Source organism: Poecilia mexicana, unplaced genomic scaffold (genome assembly GCF_051168715.1).
Source record: "Poecilia mexicana isolate PSO_F unplaced genomic scaffold, ASM5116871v1 scaffold_21, whole genome shotgun sequence".
Classification (NCBI taxonomy): Eukaryota; Metazoa; Chordata; class Actinopteri; order Cyprinodontiformes; family Poeciliidae; genus Poecilia; species Poecilia mexicana.
Genome location: NW_028263390.1, coordinates 10,070,672 through 10,086,885, shown reverse-complemented (window position 1 = coordinate 10,086,885; position 16,214 = coordinate 10,070,672). Strand labels below are relative to the sequence as shown.

The 16,214-nt window shown below is 36.3% G+C and overlaps 3 protein-coding genes across 5 annotated transcripts in view; all 3 read left to right on the top strand.

Moving 5' to 3' along the window:
• Positions 1-100: 100 nt before the first annotated feature.
• LOC106917073 (uncharacterized) lies at positions 101-5,542 on the top strand. 2 transcript variants are annotated; one of them, XM_014985780.2, is made up of 8 exons: positions 101-1,026; positions 1,279-1,347; positions 2,186-2,307; positions 2,411-2,471; positions 2,555-2,707; positions 3,413-3,502; positions 4,153-4,344; positions 4,904-5,542. In XM_014985780.2, the coding sequence occupies exons 2-8, from the start codon at positions 1,287-1,289 to the stop codon at positions 5,281-5,283; spliced, it is 1,059 nt and encodes a 352-aa protein (XP_014841266.1). In that variant the 5' UTR covers positions 101-1,026; positions 1,279-1,286; the 3' UTR covers positions 5,284-5,542. The 2 variants fall into 2 exon arrangements, with proteins under 2 accessions (XP_014841266.1, XP_087858116.1); XM_088001990.1 differs by adding an exon at positions 1,641-1,684 and having other exon boundaries at positions 101-1,347.
• A 588-nt stretch (positions 5,543-6,130) lies between these two features.
• On the top strand, positions 6,131-9,448 carry LOC106917074 (uncharacterized). Its single transcript, XM_014985783.2, has 9 exons — positions 6,131-6,232; positions 6,408-6,559; positions 6,707-6,828; positions 6,920-6,980; positions 7,076-7,225; positions 7,799-7,876; positions 8,099-8,173; positions 8,285-8,485; positions 8,832-9,448. The coding sequence occupies exons 2-9, from the start codon at positions 6,499-6,501 to the stop codon at positions 9,131-9,133; spliced, it is 1,050 nt and encodes a 349-aa protein (XP_014841269.2). The 5' UTR covers positions 6,131-6,232; positions 6,408-6,498; the 3' UTR covers positions 9,134-9,448.
• A 455-nt stretch (positions 9,449-9,903) lies between these two features.
• akap7 (A-kinase anchoring protein 7) overlaps positions 9,904-16,214 on the top strand; it is a 47,142-nt gene continuing 40,831 nt past the window's right edge. The window contains exons 1-6 of one of the 2 annotated variants that reach the window (XM_088001700.1): positions 9,904-10,536; positions 10,620-10,746; positions 11,148-11,306; positions 11,440-11,594; positions 11,996-12,132; positions 13,522-13,682. In XM_088001700.1, the coding sequence (XP_087857826.1) occupies positions 10,363-10,536; positions 10,620-10,746; positions 11,148-11,306; positions 11,440-11,594; positions 11,996-12,132; positions 13,522-13,682 (913 nt within the window). In that variant the 5' untranslated portion in view covers positions 9,904-10,362. Of the gene's footprint in view, positions 10,537-10,619; positions 10,879-11,147; positions 11,307-11,439; positions 11,595-11,995; positions 12,133-13,521; positions 13,683-16,214 lie in introns of both variants that reach the window. The other variant, XM_014985779.2, reaches the window with a different exon arrangement.

The following is a 16,214-nucleotide window of genomic DNA, read 5'->3' as shown; positions in this document are numbered from 1 at the left end:
GGTGAAATTTGGGTGCAGTTTTCCAGATAAAAACAAACAAACAAACAAACAAACAGACTATAAATAACACCCACAGTCATGCACGTTTTCCCACATTCCTCCTTACTAAGTCCTCCTTTAAATAGATTTCATCATAACGATCAATTCGGTGTTCAGCTCTTTACGTTCCCCAGATCAAACTCCAGCACTGAAAAGGTGCTGAATCTGCTCAACAAGGCCAGGGTTTCTTTAGAAGTGACCCTGATGGAGAGTTCCTTCAAGTTTCTGAAAGTTTTCAAAGTTACTTTCAACTTTATTTTATTTATTTTTTTTATCACTCCACCAACAACTACTTTCAGAGGATTAGTGTTTTTTGTTTGTTTGTTTTCTAAAGTGTATTAATTCAATCTGACCTATAAATTATTGAGGCAAACAAGTAAAAAAAAAAAAAAGACATTTCCAGCACATTCCTAAATGCCAAAGATGGCAGGTTGAAAAAGGGAATGCAATATTTTTCCTTAAAAGAGCTGTTACCTATAAACATAACATTCAGAAAACTATAAACTAAAGGATTGTGTGTGAGCCTTTTTTCCTCACTGGTCCAGAATGTATAGCTCCATTAAAATAAATTATTTAAAAATGTATTTAAAATAATTGTCAACCAGCCCATTCTCAAAACAAACATTATTCAATATTTTTGAGAATAACTTTTTTATTTTATTTATTTTTTTAAAGTGTCTATTAAAGGGCCTCATTTAATCCAACGATACAAACCTTGTTGGGGCGGGGGATTTCTGCTCCATTTTTTTCACACTTTCATCTCTTCTTTTCAGACAAAAATCAAAAGAGAAACATGGCAAGCTTCTTTTACAGCAGGAACCGCATGTTCTCTATTTTTTTTTTTTCTAGCTTGCGACGCACTGATGGGCGGATTTACAGCCGCGTCATCTCCTCTGACGGCCGCCGTTCCGTTTGAAGCCTTTACGTAATGACGTGAGTAGAAATAGCTGCGGTGAAGTCACTTTGACTTTGCGATAACGGTAAACGGTGAGTAATAAAACAAGATCTAGTCCAATCTTTACTCAATAAAATATGTACGGATGATTTAAACGTAACACGTGACGTTTATTTATTGTACTACACGCCCTGTTTTTTTTTGTTTGTTTGTTTTTTTTTGTTTTTTTTTATACCAAACTCGTGTTTTTCACAGTCGTTCTGCATTTAAAGTTTGTAGTAAATTAAAGACGAGACGCATGCCTTGCCATACTAATTATGAACAAAAGTCTGTTTGCTCTTCAGGATAAGTTATGGCTGTTTTGCTGAGGAAAGTGAGACGCACCAACGCAGCAGCTGCCTCTGTGCTGGAACGTAAGTGGCTGTCTTCAGAGGAGGCAGCTGGGCTGACCCTTCAGACCAGACTGGACAAACTGCAGATCCGGTTACACACACTCGGTCCCACATTCGCAAGCACGGACAAATCTGTCCTCGATCTCAAAAACACGTCTTCCTTATTAAGTAAAATTAAATAAATGAGTGTAGCACACCAGCAGTGTGATTGGTGTGCTGTTCTGTCTCTGATAACTAAAGTGCATTGCTAAACTATTATTTTTGCAAAACAAAATTCACTTTGCAAACTCTAATTTCAATGTGTCTCATTGTAGTTTTATGTTAAAGATGGACAGATGCATTTTTGTGATTAAAAATGGTAAGTCATCTCGCTTTCAACATCTTTTAGAATTATGAATCTGAAAAGTGTGGCATGCAAATGTGTTCAGTTCTACTGAATTAATTACTTTATGCAACCAGCTTTTGATGCAATTACAACAACAAGTTGTTTAGGGTTTCTAAACTTTTGCTCTTATTTTTTTTTTTTTACAAGATTGCACAAGCTCAGTATTACTGGATGAAGAACCTCTTTTGGCATAGGTCCTCAAATTGATTTAGCTCTGGACTTTGACTAGACCCTTATAAAACATACATCATTTACTCAGTTCCATTGTAGTTCTGGCTCTGTGTTTAAGTTGTTGTATACATATGAGGAGATTCAGTCAAAGAGTAGCATTAATATATTTTTTTAAAGGGTAAAGCAGAATGAAAACAAATCAAACCATCCTATTTGGATTTTTTTTTTTTTTTGAATGACTTTTACCACTGTGTCGCATAAAATCACATACAATCCCAATAAAATTTCAATATTCATTTTCAGAAGCAGATTTCCGCACAGATTCAGAGATCCGGTCTCTGACTCGAGCAGATCTACACGAGCTGTTTCCTGGACCGGAGAAGCTGAAGCTAAGACGGATCATCTTCAGAATTATAAAGAAGCATGTGAGTTTTTTTTTTCCTGCACTTTGTGTGCTGCCTCTTTGCTGCTCATAGAACTGCACAGTGTGCATAAATTCTCACCAGTTGGCTTGTTTTATTCATGCAGAAACCAATAAATGTACTCCTGAAAGAACTCGAAGGTTTCGTGCTACCGTACTCCCTCAGGGGTAAAATAGTTTTCCAGTAACACTACTAAAAATCCCACTACAGTATTTTTCCCTTCTAACACACAATATGCTTTCTTTTTCAGATTCTCTATCTTGCAGTGGGGTCTTGGTTGACTACCTTCATACCCTGAAGGGCATGAAAGATCAGCTGAACAATGTGCAGAGTGTCATTGAAGCTCACATTCATTTACTGGAGGACATCAGTAAAGCTGAGCCACACCAGGAACAAGACTCAGGTTGTTATGAATCGTTATTGTAATGTGTGGTTTTGGTAAATGTTTTCTAAAAATCTGTGGACTCGCGTTTTAATCAGTGTTTCTTTTTTATTGTAGTAATTCATTAACTTTACCTTTAACACCGGTTGTGATTCAGTGGTTTTCATCTAACCTGTGTTTGAACAGATAAAGCTTTTTGAGCCTTAATATTTCCAGTCTGTGCTTCTGGTGGTAAAAACCTTCTGAAATTAGTTGGAAATGATCATTACGCAGCCGTGTGAAATCTCACAAAGACCTCCGACTCAAATCGTAATACGGTCTTTTGATTATACTTACACTTCCTTCAAATCTGATGTTCTTTTGTTCAAGTTATTTTCTTGTTAAAATTCAAAGATCCTCTAAAAGAAGCTGCAACAGTATTCTTTCACGCTGCTTTCCATTATGTTGTCTGTCCACACAAAAGCAGCGCTTTACAAAGCCCTGTAAATACAGCTAACGTAATACAGGAAGACTTGGCGTTTTGTATCTAATAGCTCACTCACTTTGAGGTTAAAACAGATTAAGTTCTATGATTTAAGTAATAATTTAATTAAACCAATAAAAAGCTATGGAAAAGTGATTACTTAAAATGGGAATGTGGAATAAAATAAATAAAACAGAGTAAAGTAAAAATTACTGCTGAAAACCATAATCAGATTGTTATAATTTTTTTTATGTACCTGATAGATGTTTTATCCAGCCCTGGCACAAAGGCTCCCAGTCTTTCACCAGAGCCTTACATTACACCAGAGAACGGACATTCGTATGCAGCTCAAGGTAGATCTCAGGTTACTTTCTTTTATATATATATATATATATATATTACATGTACATTTCTGATGATGTCATATTTTTGTTTATCTGCCAAGTATTTCTCTGGCATAGAATAATGTTTTAATCTATTAATGATCCAGCATTGCCTTCCTATTCATCCAACACCGTAGCATAGACATTTTATTATTGTGATAAGTCATGGTGCCACAGATTTGTGGGACATGGCAAAAAAAAAAAAAAAAATCTTTGTTATGGTTGTTGCTACTTAGCAACACTGGGTACACAGTTTGCAAAAGTGGCTTATAAATATTGTTACAGTTACCATCTAATAATGTTAAATAATCTCATGGTGATGGTGGTAAGCTACATTGTAGTCTGTGATTCAATTGGAGCCTTACATAGTATGACATTTGCTTTATGAAATAGAATTATTTGGATTGGCTTTTTTTAATAACAGAAAAAAAAAAAGATACACTGTTAGATTTGAATGCAAAATGTCTCCGACCATTTTTACAACTTCTCTCAAGCAAAATTAGATCTGATGGATTGAGTCTGTCACCAATATTATAACTTTAATTTTTATTTCTAAAGTTATTTCCATCTAAAATTTTATTTAGTCGATCGGTTCACAAATGTTCATTCGTTTCCCGCAGTGATGTACCAGATGGTTGTCGGTGGTAAAACCTTTGATGCCCATCTTCAGCTCATGGCCGAGGTCCAATCCCAAGTGCGGGACCGGGTTCAGCTCATTTCATGCAGTCAGGACGGCCAAGTTTTCCTAGTCTTCTGCCCAGTCACTTCCCGAACAGGGACAGATGTTGATGGAGCCATGCGCAATGTAACAGGTAAACAGAATATCAGATCAGACAAATTAAAATGAGATTCATTTATAATTTTGCTTCAACTTGTAGTTATTTTTCTGCGAGGTGAAGATTTGGTAAATTGTTGAGCAGAAATGGTGTTGGTAGTCATTTATTTAGATATGTATTTGACTTAAGCACATTCTACTGGAAGAAAATCTATGAAATATCTATCTCTATGATTTTACTCATTTCATATGTGTTGTATTATACCCAGTGACCTTTATTATATAATATTCAGTGATTTACACTTACAACTAATGAAAACATGACATCTGTGATGAGAATATTATATAAGACCAATAAAAAAAAGTACAGAAATGTTGGCTTAATGAAAGTATGTTTTATACCTGATTATGTTTGTTATTTTCTAAAGGTAGTCTTAATCTGACAAACAAGCTATTCTGAAACACATATTGGAATGTAATGAACATGGCTGTAAAACGTAACTTTTATTCCACTAGATGTCACTATTTCTCCCCCGCTTGACCTTTAAGTTTTAAGTTTTCCCAACAGCAACAATAAAGGATTCTTGTTTTCACAGGAGGGGAACCTGTTATCCTGGTGTTGATGCACCACACACTTAGCATCAGGCCTACAGCAACAAGGAGGATGTGGTCGGATTACTCAAACATCGTGCTGCATGTCAATATTTTCTACCACAAGAAAGCGCGTGGACTGTTGAAGTGTCAAGAAAATAATGCTGCTGTGATCCAGATACAGAACAAATTACTTGAATACTGCACTCCAAGAAGCAAATGGGCCGTGACTGGTGGATATAATAGCCCTGACATTGACAGCTGCTCCCATTTGGACGGTGAGGGCAGCGAGTTTGGCTTTAGGTTGTTCGACAGTGACAGTAGCAGCAGCAGCACCAGCAGCAGCAACAGTGATGCTAAAAGTATTTGGGGGCCTGTAGAATAGAGGTTTATATATGTTTCTCTCTTTTTTTGTCAGTTTACAGTGATGTGAAGTTATAAACGTATTCATTGTAAATTTCAATATATACTGTAGTTGTCTTAGTTGTGTTGGGATGTTGTACTGTAGTATATTGTGATTTTTTTATATTTGTCCTTGTATAGGTTTCCTGGAAGCAATAGTGGTGTTGATCAAATAAATAATAAAATTCTGTTATACCACTTGCAAATGTAATCTAAAAATCCAATAAAATAAATTTTCAGTCTCTAGTTTATAATTAATTTCATATTCAGATTGTATTAAGAGAAATGTTTCTACTTCCTGGGACGGGGAGCATGTGTTGCTAGATAAAGAGGACCAAAATAAAACAAAAACTAGATTGAACAACTAACTGCATGTACCGGTATATATAATGCTTTTAAATACTTTTTAAATTATTTATAGTTGCATTAATTGCTTAAAATTAATCATATTTGCACATGTTTATTTAAAAATTAGAATGCTGCACGAGAACAAATGTAAAGGGGTTTTAATACAGATATGTTATGGCCTACGCAATTATAGGGACAATTTCTGACTTGATAGTCGCCCAGTAGTCATCAACACCCTTCACAAGTGGAGGAAACCACAAACGGTCATTGGTTAAAAACAAAAAAAGAAAAAGAAACAGAATGTCCATGAAATGTTTTTTCTTTTTTCAAGCACATTTTATGTGGTGAAATAAGTGCAACAACACTTCATGCTTCTCTCCGATGAAAATCTTTATGGAGATGCTGAGGTAATTAGTTGGCTGTATTGGAGCAAACGGGCTTCCATAGATATGATATTCACCTGCATAGAGAGGAAGAAAAGTATTTGAAAGAGGCTCCAGGGAGTTTAGAGCGCCCTCAATACTCCGACGTGAGAAAAACAGCTCTGGTCCACTTGAGTTTCACTTTCTCTTGACTGGAAAAGGGTGAGTATCACGAAGCTGAAGTTGGTTTCCAATTTATTTGTGTTGTGATCTAAGCTTTACAAATAGACGCCAGATTACTCAGGATGATTGAAATGAAATGAAATGAAATGAAATGAATTGAATTCAGTGATTTCTGACGTCTATTTGTTTCTCCTTTCCACTTTCGTTTTTACAGGCTCATTTTATCGTGCTAAAGGGTAACCGAGAAGACACACGGAACAAAAATAAACTACCAAGCTGTCCTGTTTTTATTCCCCTCCGATAAAATGAACGGTTTGCTAAGGGAAATACGTAACCACAATTCAAGCGCAGCGAATACGCTTGAAAGTAAGTAATTCATTTATCGGATCTGCAACTAGACAGGCCTCTGCACTTCATTTCTACGGGCTCAATACAGGGACATATGATTCATACGCTTAATTAAGTTGTATTATCACTGTTGTGTAACATGTAACCCTTAAAACCATTTTTCAGGAGCAGATTTCCGCACAGACTCAGAGATCCAGTCTCTAACAAGAGAAGACCTGCATGAGCTTTTCCCTGGATCTGACAGGCTAAAGTTGAGGAGGAAGATCTTTGAAATAATAAACAAGCATGTGTGTGTCCCCTATGTATTCATACAAACCTAGACTGATGCAGTGCATACTTACCTTTAGATTAATTCGCATTTTGTTGTATTTTAATCAGAAACCAATTGAGAGGCTCCTGAAAGATCTTAGAGGTTTCATCCCAGATGATTCTATAAAGGGTATGTTTTTCTTTTTTTTTTTCTTTTTTTTATGTATTTTAAAATGGGGATATCTTCAGAAAAGCATGATTGTATCAACCTTGTACTCTGTTCAGATGCCCTGACCAACAATGGGGTCTTGGTTGAATACCTCCGTCTCCTGAAGGACATAAAAGCTCAGCTGAACAATGTGCAGAGTTTCCTTGAAGCACACATTAGTTTATTGGAGGACATCAAAGCTCAGCCACAGCAGAAACGTGATACAGGTTGAGTTTTCTCTTCATTTTCGTAAATCTTACAAGCATGCTTCATTGTATTGTAGCTTCATTTATCACAGTTTGTTTTTTCAAATGTTTATGCTGTTTCTAACAACTTGACTTATTTTTACTAAAAGGGTTTGTTTTTTTTAAACGCATGGTTAAGAGAAAAAAACAGCATCTAATTTACTCCGTTTAGATTTCTGTTTTGTACCTTTATCATAACACATTTTCCCACATGTTCTTCACGGCTAATGCTGGTTTCCAGTCCACAAAAAGCTCAAAAATATTTATGGCTTTCTGTTCATGTTTGAACTTTAATCTATTGCCTAATATTCTGTATAGACAAAAGTAGACAGATGCTTGTTTTTGCACACAGGGGATTGAAAACTGGAAGACAAAAGCTGATGTTTCAATTTAACAAATTCCCTAATGATTGATTGTTTTTTTTTTTTTTTGTTACTGTGTCATAGTTATGTTTAAGTTACAATTTCTCCTTTGATAGTGAATACTTTTTAATGTTGAGCAATAAATAAAATACAGCATATGAACTGAGGTTTACAATGACGCTGTGTTTCATAGGTTCTGCTGCTAAGGCACTGGCTGGTCCAACAAGTTCCTGTTTTGCAGCAAATGAAACCACTTCACAAAAATCTCCAGGCAAGTTTCACTTTCTCTCTGGTTTTTGCATTACTGACATTTAACCTCTTTTGTAATATATTGGTTGTATTAATAATTTTGAAAAGCTGAGCTCATTTGGAAGTAATTTTGAATGCTCTCTTAAAATTAAATTAAGCAATATATATATATATATATATATATATATATATATGTAACCCCTTAGTGGCTATTTTTGCTAATCCATTCAATACTCTTTTTCAGTGAATGTAAACCAAAGTGCTGGGGTCTCCAGATCAACAAGTTATCACTCTGTTGGTCGTTCCCAGATTGCACAAGGTAGCAATTGTCTTTATGATCTTCATATCTCTTGATAAATGTTTTTATGTGATGGTGAAGTTATTTGTATCTTTAAATAGTTTAACTCTGTGGCTGTAACTTCCCCCTTAGTGACGGTGAAGTACAACATGGTGATCAGTGGTCAGACATTTGAAGCCCATCATCAGATTCTGAGCCAAGTTAAGAGCTCAGCCCAGCAGCTGGACTTGGTGGAGAGCCAGAGCAGTGAGGATTGCCATGTCGTGTTGGTCTTCTGTCCAATTGTTTCACGTACAGGAACAGATGTGGAAGCAGCCATGAGAAACGTTACAGGTGAGACAATGAGTTTTTCCAGACTGCTGTATTGACTGTAAACTTCCATCCATTTATTTCCAATCAGACCTTTCTAGGCATGTATATTTTCAAATATGAGATAAGGTTCTTAAGATTAATTTACTAATATAAATTAACAAATTATCATGTGTTAAGGTTACTTAAAGTAACCTTGCAAAGGTTTTTCAAAGCCTATAATTTTGCATTTTTGCCCTTTGACCTTTTGCCCTTCAAGGTGAGATAAAAATTAAAACATTTTTGCTTCCAAGGGAGAAAGACTTACCGTAATCTTCCACTTACTATATTTTTTTGTTCTGATATTTGTTTTCCCTTTTGTTCTTCACAGGTGCTAAACCTGCCATTCTGGTCTTGATGCATCACTCTCATGAACCAAAGCATGTTGCCACAATGGGATCCTGGGACGACAACCCTAAGATTGTGCAGCATTTCAGTGTTTTCTATCATGAGAGAGCAAATGGATTAATAAGCTGCAAAGAAAATAATGACACCATCTTTGGAATACAGCAGGAATTATTAAAATATGGAGTACGTACAGAGCCCCCTTATTCTGTACATACTCCATATTCAGCTAGTGAGAAACAAGGCGGAGGTTTATTTAGCAGCATTTTTTCAAGATACAACTCATAGCTTGCGATGGATGTGCTGTGACAATTATAACAACCAACAGTGTAAAATAGTTTGGCAAGAAAAAGTTTAATGATTCAGATCTGCCTGTCCTTATACATGGTAATTGTGAGTGGTTAAGTGATTTAAAGTTAAGTCAGTGTTAATATTTATAGTTAATTCTTACATACTTTTTGCCTAAAATAATAGAAGAAATTGTTAGACTGCATTGGTGAGAGGAAAGAAAACCACATGTTTACTGTTTTGTGTAAATGTTTTCTGACGTACCTGTGGCTTTAAACAGTGATTGTAATTCAACAAATAAACCATGTTTCAAAATGGTTGTCATAATTATTTTTAATCATAATCAAGACTTTATCAAACTAAGAAAACATTTGATAACAAAGTCCTTTTACATGTGATCTTGAGGTTTGTGTTGAATAATCTGGTCCACTGTGTAAACACGTTTATTGCAAATATATGTTGGTGTTGCAATGTAACAAGTTCAAAAACAACATTTGACCAAAGTCTTTTACTTTACAATTTAGTCAAATAAATAAATTCGAAGTGCAAGTATGAATGTTAGTGTAATGTTTGTACTTTTGACAAACATTACACTAACATTCATGTATAAGATTTTTCCAATCTCTTTGCTTATGCTTGAATTCCACTCACTAACCTTGATTTAGTGATAAAAAGCCCAAGAGCTTATACTGTACCTGACACCGTCTAGTTGAAATTAGTCAAAATACTGGACATTATTTCGAAGGAACACACTCTTACTTTGAAGAGATGAATCGGAAGTTGGCAGTGTTTACAAAATGTTTCATCCGGTTTGTGCTATCAGCTAGCACACCTGCTAAAGTTCTGTTATTTTCTCCCTATTCCGGACCATTTTCTACCTAGGTGCAACACCAACATGGCTTCTGTGACATCAGCATGATGTTGAGTTAATTAAAATGTGACTTTATTTGCAGTAGTTAGAAGCGGAGCTCTTTTCACTGTTAGCTCGTAGCTGTGTAGTAACAACAGATGTTCTGCAGCATTGATTTATTTCAACAGGTGTTAGCTTTAAGAAAGCAACATTAGTGGGGTGAATTTTCTTTTTGTAAGTATCCTGAACCTGGAACCCGTTTATATTAGTCTAAATATCATTGGTTTGACGTATCTGGCTACGATGTGTAAACTTAGCTAGAGTTAAATGCCACTCTCTTACTTGTTGGGGAAAAAAAAAAGAAAACTGTTAGCCTGTCATGATATTCGGCCGTGTGTTGTTGAGCCTCAGTTTGCACAGGTCGAAAAGTGTTTGCTCACAAAGACTGAATATCGTAAAGGAGTTCCGAGTTTGGAAGCTGCTTTCAAATTTTACCAACAGCTGTAGTAAATTGGAAGCTCTTAAAACACCGGTACACAGATTCAGACCTCAGGTAAGAAAACAAGCGTCATCTGCCATCAGATGCGTAAATAAACCTTGATGTATGAATAATTACACCATTTGTCTCTGTTTCAGATTACAGTCCAGTCCTGTGTCTGTTTAGCAGCAGTGAGTGTTATGCAGCCAGCCAGCATCTCGTATGAAGGAGAGGCCAATGCTGTGGCCTCTGGTGGTGAAAATGACGAGGAGGAGGGTTGTACAGGTGGGACTGAAACCTTGGTTGAAGTGGAGGGGAGAATGCAACAAGATAAAATTAGTTTAACCAGTCAAGTTGATGCGATCAGCTTGGAGGTCCATGGAAGCATCGCAGACGCTGAAACCTCTACAGGGTTAAGTAAGTGAAAGCATACAGGGCTCAAATCATAACAACGTGGTTTGTTATCGTGTTGTGGCTGAGCTCTCTGGTCGGGTGGTTTAACTCTTTCAGATTTGTGGATGACATAGATTCATTGTATGAAATTATGTATTTTTCCATTTTGTTTTCTATTTAGAACCAGCGTTCTTTTTTTTGTGCTTCCTCTTGTGTGGTCAAGCAAAAATGCAACAATCGTTGTTAAAGGCCACACATTTTTATAACTCATTTTATGTGTTTATTATCTGCAGCTCCAGCAGCGTCAAGTGAAAAAAAATCAAAGAGGAGGATGAGGAGAGAGAGGATAAAGCTGATGAGGAGGAAGCTGAAATCAGCTGAAGCGTCTGCCAGTTTAATGTCGGAGCTTCCGTTTGCTCTGACCAGTCCCACCACATGGAAAGAGCTTGGCTGTATGTGCACCTTAGCTTTTCTTCAACTGTGTCAGTTTGACTAACATTGACCTGGCTGAATTAAAACCTGCTGCCCCGCTGTCTGCTTTTCAGTTTCATGTAACTTATCTCCTCATATGTGTCCCCGCATAAGTTCCCACACCAGAGACATCCGAGAAGAAGAGGAAGAGAAAAAGAGGAGACATAGGGGGCAGAGTGGACAGCGAGGAGGATGGTGACCAGAAGAAAAAAAAGAAAGAGAGCCAAAGACCAAACTACTTTGTCTCCATACCTATTACAAACGCTGAGGTAGGAAAACCTGACATAGGCGCTAATCTCCCTATATTTTTGTGTTTGTCTGCAACGCTTAGGTGTACACTTAAAAAAAAAAACTTAAATAGAAAAATCCACCCTGTCTTTTTATGCCTATAAAGATTATTCTCTTTTCCTGACTAGTTTGTATCTAGTATTTGAACTGAAACGTACCTGTGTTGTGACCACAAACGAGAACTCAATTGAAATAATTGTGTATTTTGCTTGAATTAAAATGTTACATTCCGCAGCTCTCTCATTTGTTTCCTACAGCATCCTCTCTCTTATTGTTCATAATAAAGTGGATATTTAATTTCCAGGAGTAAATTTTGTGTTTGTCAGAGTAAATTGACGTCTTTCTGTTGCCAGTAACTGAAAGCAAATGTTTCCAACGGCAGATAAAGTCACTTGTGAAAGAGGTGCAAGAGGCCGTGCTTCGGCAGGATCCCCGACTCGCCAAAGCCATGATCCCAGTCCCGACCCTTCACATCACACTACTGGTCACTCATCTGGCCAGTGAGGAGCAAATAGAGCTGTGAGTAAGAAATGATTAGAAATTTGAACGCAAAACATTGAGAAAATTGTTTTTTTTTTACCATTCTGGAGTGAATTAATTGATAATGTTGATCAAATAGAAACAAAAACAAGCTTTTCTGACATCAGGAATATTCACTCTTGATTTTTCTCTCTCAGTTTCCTCCAGTGCAGCAGGGCTGCTTACCCAATCAAAGAGAAATTCAGATGATGTTTAGAGATGATTTAATACCCAGGGATTATGTGAAGCAACAGCAGAGACCAGTGGAAATATTAACCAAATGCAGGGATTGTGTCCTTTTTTTATATAAAAGAACACACGCACGTCTAATAACATATTCTACCCTGAAATTGAATCAAACAGAGACCCATCAAATTATTTTAAGCCAACATGTATGTCTGTGTAGTATGTGCAGTATTGTGCTGAGGTTCCTTTTAATTGAGTGGTTTTGACGTTTTTTTCATTCTGAATGCAAGTCGGCCATTTAAGTATTCCAGTAGTTATTGGTAAAATGCTGTGATATCAAAAAAGTATGGAATTTTGTTTTATGATTATCTAGGTATAGATAAGTTAAAAAAAAGAGAATAGAGGATGGATAAATATTTGATTTTCTTACATTTTTCCATCTTTCATATTTAAAATAGTTTTTTTTTTTAATTGGTGTTTTGACATTGATTTATGGTAATCAGACTCACTTTGTCTTTGATTTGCCAAATCACACCTTGATTTTGACATTTTACCCTCTAGTATTTTGCACTAACTGATTGAATACTCAAAAAATTCAAATTGGGCCATTACTTTAAATTCAGGTTCAACTGGATCAAGTGGTTCTTAAATAAGGTGTAAACTACCAGCAAAACCCCCCAAACCTTTGGTTTTAGGAACTTTTGGAGACGACATAAACACAGCTAAGTTCATATTTATGTATTTGATAACATACAAAAATTTGGGTTAAATGAAAATTACGTTTAATATCTAGTTAAAGGTAGCTATTTTTAATCTGTCAAACAAGCATCATTGAAACGTATTCCAATTTACTGAATTCTTTGGCACATTTATTATCAAAATATTTCAACTAGAAACATTCAATAAACTGCATAAACTTAAATGCGGCTAAAATGCTACCAGTTTTGTACTGGTGTGGGAAGTAAAAGCTGCCCTGTTATTATAAAAATGAGCAGCTCAGGCTGATCCATCTCAGTATGTTTCCACAGCATGTCATGCAGAGATGCATATTCAAAATCTGCATGAGGAAGACTCTGTGTTTAATAACTTATGTTATTACGTAACACGGCAGGGAGAGAGGAGGGGGGGAGGATTAGGCGGCGACCTGCTCTGTGTGTACTGATGTGGGTGTTATTATCATTATTATTATTATTTATTTCTCAGTGCGGCTGCCGTGCTGGCGCAGGCCGAGCCGTCAGTGGCCGAGCTGCTGGGGGGGCGGGACCTGGTGCTGCCCTTCTCGGGAATCCGTCATTTCAGGAAGGAGGTGGTGTTTGTTGGGCTGGACGGCGGAGAACACAGACCCACACTGGACAGCCTCGCAGGTCAGAGTCTGTTATCAGCGCTTCTACATAGCAGTCAGACAAGTGTGAAGGTTGCTAATTAGGAATTATGTCTTTATTATTATTGAGCGTGCTTCATTAAGCCTTAATGTGATAGGTTTTGCTTGTGGTGCTCTCTGGAGGGATGCCTGAAGGCAGGCTTGCTTCTGCATCTGTTTGTTGTCTTTGTTAATAATTTAAACTTTATTGCAGCTGGATGATCTTTCTCATAAGCTAACTGTGTGACAGACATATTTAGGTGGCTTGAGGTAAATTTTGCATTTTGGGATGCAAAAGGTAAAATCTGAACTTGATCACCTGGGAACAAAGTCAGAGCTCTCACACCTCACTGATTACATCTAGTCATAGAATGAGCAGTTCAGTGTGTTTTTCATTGTGTTTAAAGCTGTGCGTTTCTATCTTTGCATATATATGTCAAGGATTTGTTTGAATGTGTGATTTGGACGTGTGCCTGTGGTTGAAATGCTAAGCCAACATTCCTAAGAGGATTCCCGTCATGCTCACCAGCTAAAACAAGAATGATCTCTAAATTCAAAACTGCACTCTTCAGTTTATTTAGAAATATGGATTGTTTTCAAGCAGTAGAAACGTGGACAAGTATGACACACAATAAGGAAGCTTAACAAGTTTGCCATTCTTGAGATATTAGATTATTATTATTATTATTATTATTATTATTATTATTATTATACATTTTCCTTTTTTTGTCCAATTTCAAAAAGGTCTTATTTAGAGTGGTCCAGGTATTTTTCAGCTTCACATCCAGGATATTTACTTCTCATATTTGGGCAAATGCTACTAATATTCTGGTAAATGCCACTTTAAAAAAAAAATCAAAGATTCAGTAGTCGTAATTATGTTTTTATGAAATAGGAACAAATTTTTGAACTTTTTTACATAACGATATAATGATCACAGATGAATGATTTCCATGGAGAGAGTTAATCTGGACCATCCACCATGAATGGGTCGCTTTGAGAGTCTCACTGTATGATACTCTGCAGTACAAATTCAGTCTTACTGTATTAAAGCATAAATCTAATACAGTATAAATCAGATAGATTAGCTTATCTGCCTGATTTAAAAGAAAAATGTACGGCTTGATTTAATTACTTGTATTCAGTGCGACACATTGAATACTGCAGTTAGCCCTTTTCTGTAAGATTTACTTTTTTGATTTAGATTCACTAACAAATAGAAATTATTCAGATCATAAACGTAATCTCAATTCTGTAGTAATGTATGTAATTTACTGTATGATTGGATTAAATTGATTTTGTTTCTGGAAAGTGCTTGAGACCACATGTTTTGGAAATTGGTGCTCTATAAATAAACTAAATTGAAGTTGTAGCTTTCAGGCGTGCAGAATATTTCCCCCTTTTTTTTCCATTCTCCTCTTCATAGATAAAGACGAGCATAATACGCTATTATTAGCTAGCCTGCACTCTGCTGCTTAACAGACATGCTGTGTCGAGCTTCCCTGCTGTAGTTTTAAAACCCGGTTCTTTCGCAGCTACACTGGATGTTTCTTTACTTCCAGTTCTATGCGCATCCGTGTTTTTGAAGAGCAGTAACGGTTCCGAACTGCCGGATTTGTCTTTTGTTGGAAGCAGCTGAACATTTTTAGTATTTTTTTTTTTTTATCCTGCTGAGCAGCAACAGGTTTGTGAAGGTGGTGCTGTGTTGCATTAGCCTCATTACACTCAGAGAAAAATAGTCACTCTTTTATCTGCCCTTTTAATGAAAAAATATGCTAAACAGTGGGAGATGTCAAATTGTCGTGGTTTTGAAACCATAATTAAAAAAAAAAAAAAAATTATTATAGCTTGATACCAGTAACGAGAGCCTTCCTGCCTTCCATACAAATCTACTCTGCATCAGCACTTTCTGCATTTTTCCTCTCTGGCGTGTTACCTTTATAAATCAGGTACTAATTATTTTAGACTATTTGTCCAAATGCATTTGGTTAGTTATAAGCTGTAACTTCTTCCTGCAATTTTTTTTTGAAAATTTTACAAAGACATCGTATCACTAAAATTACTTTTTGTCAAATGCTTTGAGCGCAGCATAAACATTCCTCGTGTGATACAATTGGTTATGCTAACTACGACCAAAAGTTGAGGTTCTGAAGTCTTTGTATCCTTGTGAGGTCCTGCATGCAGGAGCATTTTACACCAGTTAGATCTTAGCATCATGCATATAAGGTAAAACATGGTTGATAGAAGAAGAGAGGCTGGTATTTTTGTTTTTAATCTCAAACTGAATTTCCATGTAGCAGCTGGAACAAATGAAGGATAAGACGGCAAGTTAGAGCCTCTTGTCATCCTGTCTGCTCTCTCCACCGCTGCTATTGATTATATACTAACCTTTCTCTCCCTGCAGAGTTTCTCTTCTAAAAATACCTCTCTAGCTTTCCACTAAACCTCATCGGCTGGTGGGTGTTTGTTTTCTGCATGCGTTTATCTGTCTTTGCAGCCTATTTGTTTACGAGTTGTTGTTTTTTTTTTATCTTTT